Raw genomic sequence first — 9631 nt, 5'->3', positions numbered from 1 at the left:
ACAAGGGACGGTGCACGGGTGAAGGGCGGAGCTGAGGACTGTGAGGCAGGCCCGAAGGCTCGGGATAGAGGAACCTAGCACACACCTTGGCTCCCCGACCACACTAGAGCATTGCAGGGCGCAATTCCACCTCCATTCCGCCCCCGTCCCCGCCCCACTTTACTGCCCCGCCCTCGGGCTTCGAGGCGCCACACTTCGCATGGCCGCCGGGACACGACGCTTTCTCCCCAGCGAGGGCCGCGCGCGCTCTTGCGCCGCCACCTCACTCCCGTCCCGCCTTTGGTCTCTTCCGATTGGTTCATCACGTATGTGACGTATTCGCCCCGCCCCCCGCTGATTCCACCCTCCTCACTTCCCCCGGCTCCGCCCCGCCCCCTCCTAGCTTCTGACTTGAGTCGAAACCAAACAGGCTCTCGTCTAAGCTTCGCGGGAGGAGCCGGGAGAGCTGGCAGAACCAGGAAGACGCCGGCTATGGCGCGCACGCACGCACACACGCACGCACGAACGCACGCACGCCAAGGCCGGCGGGGCGCGGGCTCGTGCCCGGGCTCGCCCTGCGCCGCCTGAGGCACGCGCACTCAGCAGGTTGGGCTGCGGCGGCGGCGGCAGCTGTGGGCACTGAGGCGCTGCGTGTCAGAGGTCCCAGACGTCTGCGGCTCCGGCTCCGCCACCCTCCGCCTCCCACCCCAGTCTCCGCGCCGGGTGCTGAGGACGGCACGGCGCTAGCCTTGGGAACGCCGAGCACACCGCTGGCTTCCGATACCGCCCTCCTGCCCTACCCAGCCGCGGGCCTCGCTCGGTGCTAGGCGACTTGGCGGGGAGGCGGCGGCGACGGTTGCCTGTCTGTGAAGAGGAGCCCTGCCCCAGCCTTGCTCCGCCGCCCGGCCCTGCAGGGGCCGAGAGAGCTCGGCACCCGCCCTTTTCGTCAACCGGTGGGAGCAGCGTCGGTCCGGGAGGTCTCTGGGCTGAGGCGGCAGTAGCTCCTCCGGCTCCATCATGTCCACGGGCGGAGACTTCGGGAATCCGCTGAGGAAATTCAAGCTGGTGTTCCTGGGGGAGCAGAGCGGTGAGTGCGCGGCTCCCCCGCTCCTGGCTGCCGGCTGCAGCGTCCCCGCACCGCCCCCAGTGCGGCCCTTCCGTCCTCGGAGGCTCCCTGCCGGCCTCGCCTTCGCGCTCGGTTCCGCCCCCAGCCCTCCCCCGGGTTCACCGACCCCTCGGAGCCACCGGTGCCTTTTCGCTTCGACCCGTCAGTCGGATTTTGACCCTTTCGTCCCCGGCTCCGGCGACTCCTTTCCCCGCAGCCCGGCCTCCTTCCGTCGGTCCGCCTCCCCAGCCCCCTCCCCACTCCGCCCAGCCCCAGCCTCTTGTCCTTCCCTTTCTTCCCTCGGTCTCCGTCGTCTCACCCACCCAGCCCCCTTCCTGGAGCCCCACCCTTATTCCTTGCTCGTGTCCCAGCGCCTGGGCTCCGCGAGGCCCATTCCCGGGAACCGGGAACCAGCCCCCTGCAGCCTTGGGCCAGGCGGGTGGGATCTGGGCGTTGTTTCCCCCAGAGGCTGGGCCCTGAGAAGTGCGGATCTAATGGAAGTGGGGGTCTTATAAAATTCTTGGATAGTTTTCACCTGGGTGGGGAATTCGTCTGGGTTGTAGAGGAAAGGTATCTGAATTGGAGGCTACTGGATGGAGTAGTGGGAGGTGTGTGTGTGGGGGGTGGGGGGTGTGGGTGGCGGCAGCAGTAGCGATTTTTGCCCCTTGGGTTAGGCTGTGGCTTGTTGGAAAACCTCCTTTTCGTCTCTTGACTTTCATTCCTGACAGTTCTTTTGACAGTGTTGGTGCTTTCCCGACCTCTGCCAGATGCTATGTCATGATCGTTTTGCTTGGAATTTTTCACATCTCACCTCTCCTTTTTCTCGTTTCTCTATGAAGCGGTGTCTGATTGTCCTCACGGGGGTGCAAACAGGAATTACTGGGGAAACTGTTAGTTATCCCATTTCTTCTTGAGTATTTTCCAATCATATATTTACGATTCCTGCGAGAGAAGGTTTGAGAATAACGAACATCTTTGTTTGGAGGATTTCCCTTGGGGTTAGAGAGTGTTGGAGTAGGGATTGATTCATCAGTTAGTTTTCTAAATTAGATTTAATATGTAATATCTCTTCAGCTAAATGACTCTTTTATGCTTAATATTCCAGACTGTCTGATAGGTGAAATTGTTATCTCATTTACCTGGTCAGGCTTCTGCTGTCGCTGTAGTTGGTGTTAGATACAGGATCCTAATATTGTGATGGTTGTGTCTAAAATTACTTCCTGTGGTAATTCCAATTTTATGCTGTATTATGCAAACTTGATACTTGGCAGTTTAGAGATTATAGTCCTTTGTTTTTCTCACACTTTTCATGGTCATCTTTAGAATTCACTCATTGAGAGATTAGTTTCTCCCAACTCTTCAAACATTGAGTTACCCTCTAGCTGTTTTAAAGAAAGGTTAGGTTATAGAAAACATTTGTTATCTTTTGGTTGGAAAGCAGATAACTGATACAATTTCAGAACTTGAATTATGTATACTAACACTAACTAGGTTAGTATCAGTTGCAAAATTGCTTCCAGTTGGATCTGAGAAATTATTTTTCTCCTTTTCAACATAATATTTTCCCTCCCCCTCTTACCAAGGAAAAAATGTAGCCTTCTCTTTGCTTGTGACTTTTCCTGAAGTAAGTATAATCTTGTTTCTTTTCTTTTTATTGATTGATTGATTGATTTTAGAGGGAGAGGAAAGGAGGGATGATGGTGACAGGGAGGGAGACTGACACAGATAGAGACAGAGAGATATTGATTTCTTGTTCCACTTATTTATGCATTCTTTGGTTGATTCTTGTTTTTGCCCTGACCAGGAATTGAACCTACAACCTTGGTATATTGGATGATGCTCTAACCAACTGAACTACCCAGCCAGGGCCAGAACAGTTTTAGATTTATAGAAAAATTGAAAAGATCTTGCAAAGGGTTTCCATATAGCCCCACCCAGTTTTCAGTATTATTAATATCTTACATTAGTATGGCACATTTGTTACAATTAATAAACTAATAATACATTATTAACTAAAGTCCATAGTTTATTCAGATTTCCTTAGTTTTTGTCTTTTTTTTTGTTTCAGCATTAATTTCTGGATAACATATTTAGTTGTCCTATTTTCTTAAGCTCCTCTTAGAATATTTTTTAGGATTGTTTATATGCTTTTTATTTTTAACTCTATGTAACTGTGAGGTTAATATCTTTTGAGGTTACTATATTTCTAAGTAATGCCATCCAATAGCTTTGACAACGACAGATTGATCTTTGTTTTTATGGGCAATGTCTGTAATTTTAGTACATTAGCAAAGATCTGTAGAATCCATGTCATCTTGATGTAACTCTTCATGAATTATTTATCTTTAGGTTTTAGAATTACACAATTCAGCTTTCAGAGACTAATCTGTGGTAAAGCCTGTTCGTTTCCTTAATAGCATTTACCACATTTATAATTCTTACTAGTGGCCTGGTGCATGAAATTCGTGTGGAGAGGGGATGTCCCTCAGCCCAGCCTGCACCCTCTCCAATCTGGGACCCCTTGGGGGATGTCCGACTGCCGATTTAGGCCCGGTCCTGTGGGCTAAATTGGCAGTCGGACATCCCTCTCTTAATCCAGGACTGCTGGCTCCTAACCCCTTGCCTGCCTGCCTGCCTGATTGTCCCTAACCACTCTGCCTGCCAGCCTGCTTGCCCCCAACTGCCCCCCCTGCTGGCCTGATCGCCCTGAACTGTCCCCCACTGCTGGCCTGCTCACTCCCAACTGCCCCCCCTGCCCCCGCTGGCCTGCTTGCTCCCAACTGGCCCTCCCTGCCAGCCTGCTCACCCCCAACTGCCCTCCCCTCCTGGCCTGATTGCCCCTAACCACCTCTGCCCCGCCACCATGGCTTTGTCCGGAAGGATGTCTTGAAGGTCTCCTGGTCTAATTAGCATATTACCCTTTTATTAGTATAGATTTTTTATGTGTTTGTTTTTGTCTATTTCCCACAGCAGAATACAAGCAAGCCCCCATCCATGAAGATTAAAAACTTTTTTTTTTTTTTGGTTCATTGTATCCCCAGTGCCAGGCTCATAGTATGCACTTGAAATATTTGGTGAATGAATGGTTAAATATAAAAAGTAACCAAAGCTGTAACCTATATTAATCTTTGCTATGGAGAGACCTAATTTTTTCCTTCTGTAATGAATGGTTTAACAATAACATTTTATATTTACATTATTTGATTGTATTCAGGGTTACTGCAGATGCTTAGCTGGGGCAGGGAACCCAGTAATTTATTGTCCTCACCATTTCACTAAAAAAAAAAAAAAAAATTGCCAGGATTTCCCACGTTTTTTTTTTATTGCTAAAAGTATTACAAAGGGTATTACATATGTGTCCTTTCTCCCCTCCACCCCCCCCCCCCCCCACCCTTGACAATCCCCTGGCCTCCCTTACCCCCCAGTGTCTTATGTCCATTAGTTATGCTTATATGCATGTATACAAGTCCTTCGGTTGATCTCTTACCCCCCTCCCTCCTGCCCCCCAACCCTCCCTGGCCTTCCCACTGCAGTTTGACAATCAGTTTGAGGCAGCTCTGCCTCTGTATCTATTATTGTTCAAAAGTTTGTAATGGTCTTTATTATCCATGAATGAGTGAGATCATGTGGTATTTTTCCTTCATTGACTGGCTTGTTTCACTTAGCATAATGCTCTCCAGTTCCATCCATGCTGTTGCAAATGGTAAGAGTTCCTTCTTTTTTACAGCAGCATAGCATTCCATCGTGTAGATGAACCACAGTTTTCTAATCCATTCATCTACTGATGGGCACTTAGGCTGTTTCCAGATCTTAGCTATGGTGAATTGTGCTGCTATGAACATATGGTTCACACTTTTTTTGAGTTGAGCAAAATTTAGACTATTTTTCATCTTATCAAAAATTTAAGGTCTTATTGTTTCAGTCCACGAAGCCTCAGATTGAGTAAATGACATCAATCTTGGTAGTCTTCCTATAAGCTCTTATGGTTTCTTTATATTTCAGTAGTGTACATGGTTTAATGAAGGAATGTTGAAATACATGATTTGAATCTGAAGTTTCTTTAAGGAATCCCTTTTTTACTACCTGTCGCTATTGTCTTGAAATGCAGAGGTACTTTTAGGAATGTCATTTTCATTTACTGTAGAAGATATTACTATAGCCATAACCGGTTTGGCTCAGTGGATAGAGCGTCGGCCTGCGGACTGAAAGGTCCCGGGTTCGATTCCGGTCAAGGGCATGTACCTTGGTTGCGGGCACATCTCCAGTAGGGAGTGTGCAGGAGGCAGCTGATCGATGTTTCTCTCCCATCGATGTTTCTAACTCTCTATCTCTCTCCCTTCCTCTCTGTAAAAAAGTCAATAAAATATACTTTTAAAAAAAAAGAAGATATTGGGGGTTAATGGGGGGGGGGATGAGGACACATTTGTAATTCCTTAACTAATAAAGAATTTAAAGATTAAAAAAAGAAGAAGAAGATATTACTACAAACAAATATTATAGGTTACAAATTAGGAAATGTGAGATCACGAAAAAGCACATACCTCGCCTATTACTGCTTATTTTTCATGGTATTTAAAAATTTTTTTTAACATTTCTTTTTAAAATAATTCTTTAAACATTTTTTAATTTTTTTAAAAAAATTGATTTTAGAGAGAGGAAGGCAGAGAGAGAGAGAGAGAGAGAGAGAGAGAGAGACAGACATTGATGTGAGAGAGAAACATTGACTGGTTGCCTCTTGTAAGTACCCTGACTGAGAATGGGCAACCTAGGTATGTATGCTGACTGGGAATCAAGTCTGCAACCTTTCAGTGTATGGGATGACGCTCCAACCAACTGAGCCACACTGGCCAGTGCTACATCAGTTCTTTTGACTTAAAAAAATTATTTTACTATGACAGACTAGGCGTACTGAACAATTTAGATTGGCTAGATCAGTGAACTTAAACTTTTTTAAAGATGGGTTATGCACTTACAAATTATTGAAGCCTCTGAAGAGCTCTGCTTATGTGATTGATTTGTTATTTATTGACCTGAGAGAAAGAGAGAGACATTGATTTGTTGTTCCACTTATTCATGCATTCATTGGTTGATTCTTGTATGTGCCCTGACCAGGAATCAAATCTGAGACCCTTTGATGCTCGGGCCGATGCTCTAACCACTTAACAGCACCACCCAGGGTTCAATTTTTTTTTTTTTTAATATATTTTATTGATTTTTTACAGAGAGGAAGGGAGAGAGACAGAGAGTTAGAAACATCGATGAGAGAGAAACATCGATCAGCTGCCTCCTGCACATCTCCCACTGGGGATGTGCCCGCAACCCAGGTACATGCCCTTGACCGGAACCGAACCTGGGACCCTTCAGTCCGCAGGCCGACGCTCTATCCACTGAGCCAAACCGGCTTTGGCTCAATTTTTTTTTTAAATCTAAAAATAAAGATAATAGGGTCTATCATATAAACTTACTGTAAAGATTAAATTATTTAACAAGTGTATTTAAAAGAGTGCCTGGCACATAAGAAGAGCTCAGTAAATATTTTAACTTAACAAATGTTAACTAAAAACTGCTATAGCCAGTTTCTCAGTGGTTAGAGAATCATCCCGAAGGGTCTGACCGAAGGGTCTCAGGTTCTATTTCCAGTCAAGGGGCATATACCTCTGTTGTAGGCGCGATTCCTGCCCTGGTCGGGGCTCATGCAGGAGGCAACCAGTCAGTGTGTCTCTCTTACACATGATGTTTCTCTCTGCTTCTTACCTCTTCCTCCTCTCTCTCTCTACAAAAAAAAAAAAAAAAATCAATGGAAAAAATATACTTGAGTGAGGATAAAACAACAAAACTGAAAAAACCCTGTTGTTCTGTCATTGGTTTGGTAGAACCTTCTCTTAAGAAATTTCATTGGGGAAGAAAGATATACCTCCTAATGTAATATAGTGAGATGAGTGCAACTACTTTGAAAAGTAGAGTTAAAAGGCTCAGAGGAATGATAATGGATGGAGCATGGAGTTTCAGAGAAGGCACATTATAAATATGACTAATAGTTTAAGCATCTTTAGTTGAAATTCTTTAATTAAAGCATTCTGTCATTGGAGGAGACTTTGAGAAGTCATCTAATCCATTTCTCATATGGCTTTAATCTGGACCACTTTCCCCCCCCTCCAACTTTGTTATTAATAAGTAATATAACCACATTTTTCTCAACCCACCCCCTTTCTCCTTTAGTAATTATGTATGTTTTCTTGCGTATATTCTGGGATTTCTTTCTTTTTTTTTTTTTTATATATTTTATTGATTTTTTACAGAGAGGAAGGGAGAGAGATAGAGAGTTAGAAACATCGATGGGAGAGAAACATCGACCAGCTGCCTCCTGCACATCTCCCACGGGGGATGTGGCCGCAACCCAGGTACATGCCCTTGACCGGAATCGAACCCGGGACCTTTCAGTCCACAGGCTGACGCTCTATCCACTGAGCCAAACCGGTTTTGGCTATTCTGGGATTTCTTTATGTAGACACAAGCAAATATGAATATAATTTCTTGTTCTCCCTTACATAAGATATATCAGACTTGATTCTTCCACTTAACAATATACTCTAAAGGTCTTTTCATATTAGTACATAGAGAGCTTTCCCATTCTGTTTTTTTGTTTTTAAATAAAATTTTTGTTTTAGATTTACAGAAAAAGTGCAAAGATAATAGAGTTTCCATATACTCTACACCCAGTTTCTTCCATAATTAACACCTCCCATGAACATTTTTTACAACGAATGAACCAATATTGATATATCATTATTAACCTAATTCTATATTTTATTTAGATGTTTTTAGTTTATCTAATGTCCTTTTTCTGTTTCAGGATCCCATCCAGGATACTACATTTGATTTAGTTGTTAGGTCTCCTTAGGGCAAGCTGTTCTTTGGTGGGACAGTTAAATTGGATCACTCTTAAGTTACTTCGTCCTGTTAGATATCACCAGGAAGACACATTTTGTAGTTTGTTTGTAATATATTTTTATTGATTTCAGAAAGGAAGGGAGAGGGAGAGAGATAGAAACATCAATAATGAAAAAGAATCATTGATTGGCTGCCTCCTGCATGACCCACACTGGGGATCAAACCTGCAACCTCCTGGTTCATAGTTTGATGCTCAACCACTGGGACATACCAGCTGGTCCACATTTTGTAATTTTTAATATCAAACATCCCTGTTTTGAAATTCTCAAATCTATCCCCATGCTTTGTTAAAGCTTTTCTTTTTGGGAAGACAATGTATTGTGAGAAAGACAGCTCCAGAGATAATCAGGCTCTGCTTCTAATCCTGACCCCAATGTTTACAGTGTGATCTTGGACAGTTTACTTAATCTTTTTAAACTCTTTTCATTTCTGATATGGTAATACTAACTTTGTGGTGGTGTTTTCCCCACCCTCTAAATATAGATATCATTCATTTTGGCTAGATTGGTATTTAATCTTTACATTATTAATAGGTAAATGATATTCACAGCTGAGTCATGTAGTATACAGTTTACTTGTACTCTCTTGCATGTCTTTTTGTATTCTGTTGTGTCACTATTTAACTTGCTTTTTTCCTTTGTTTAATTTACATGTACACACTTATTTATTCCCAAACTCTTTACCAACAGTGTAAATCACCTTTCAGAATGCATCAGATTTTCCCTCAGTTTGATCTCCTTAGGACATCTCTCCCAGAACTTTCTGACCTTTTCTAATTTATACTAGTTACCCTCTTATGATTGGTAGATTTTCTTCTCTTTTTTATTGGATGTGTTGGATGGATTCCTTGTTTCTCAAATTACATTTTTTTCTTCTTTGTTTACTCCCTCATTACATTGAACATATCCTGCAGTAGGTAGTTAAGGGAAGATGAGAGGACGTTTTTGAGATCTTGTGTATCTGAAAATGTATCTGTACAAGCCTTAACATTGGAAGTCCTTGGTGGAGTTTAGAATTAATGTATTGCGTTGAAGATTTTACTGTTGCCATTATGACTCTTTGTCTTTTGATCTTTCATAATGATATGTCTATTTTCTTTCTTTTTTTCAATACACATATATTTTTATTGATTTCAGAGAGGAAAGGAGAGGGAGAGAGAGACAGAAACGTCAGTGATGAAAGAGAATCATTGATCTGCTGCCTCCTGTATGCCTCTCACCAGGGACCTAGCTCACAGCCTGAGCATATGCCCACAACCCGAGCATATGCCCTAACCAGGAATGGAATTGTGGTTTATAGGTTGATGTTCAACCACTGAGCCACACCAGCTAGGCTCTATTTTCATTTTATGTACAGAATAATAGGTATTAGTACTTTCATACTGGAAACTAATGTTCTTAAATTTCAGAAAATTTTCTTAACTAGAATGATATCCTCTTTATTTTCAGTTCTCTGAAATTCTTCTTAGGCCTCCTGAATTGATGCTCTGATTTTATCTTGCCTATTTTTTCATTTCTTTATGTTTTTGATTTAATTCTCAAAAGATTTTCTTAACTCTTTCATTCTATCAAGTTGTATTTCTGCTATCATTTTTAA

The 9631-nt window shown here is 43.4% G+C and overlaps 1 protein-coding gene across 2 annotated transcripts in view; it reads left to right on the top strand.

The window, feature by feature from the left end:
• Positions 1 to 570: 570 nt before the first annotated feature.
• The window catches only part of RAB6A (RAB6A, member RAS oncogene family), a 53653-nt gene continuing 44592 nt past the window's right edge, over positions 571 to 9631 (top strand). The window contains exon 1 of one of the 2 annotated variants that reach the window (XM_070425598.1): positions 571 to 1066. In XM_070425598.1, the coding sequence (XP_070281699.1) occupies positions 997 to 1066 (70 nt within the window). In that variant the 5' untranslated portion in view covers positions 571 to 996. The remainder of the gene's footprint in view (positions 1067 to 9631) is intronic. The other variant, XM_070425597.1, reaches the window with a different exon arrangement.

This window comes from Myotis yumanensis, unplaced genomic scaffold, assembly GCF_028538775.1.
Source record: "Myotis yumanensis isolate MYYU_CA2020_CCGP unplaced genomic scaffold, mMyoYum1.0.hap1 SCAF_10, whole genome shotgun sequence".
Taxonomy (NCBI): domain Eukaryota; kingdom Metazoa; phylum Chordata; class Mammalia; order Chiroptera; family Vespertilionidae; genus Myotis; species Myotis yumanensis.
The sequence above is the reverse complement of the archived record's forward strand: the minus strand, read 5'-3'. Positions and strand labels throughout refer to the sequence as shown.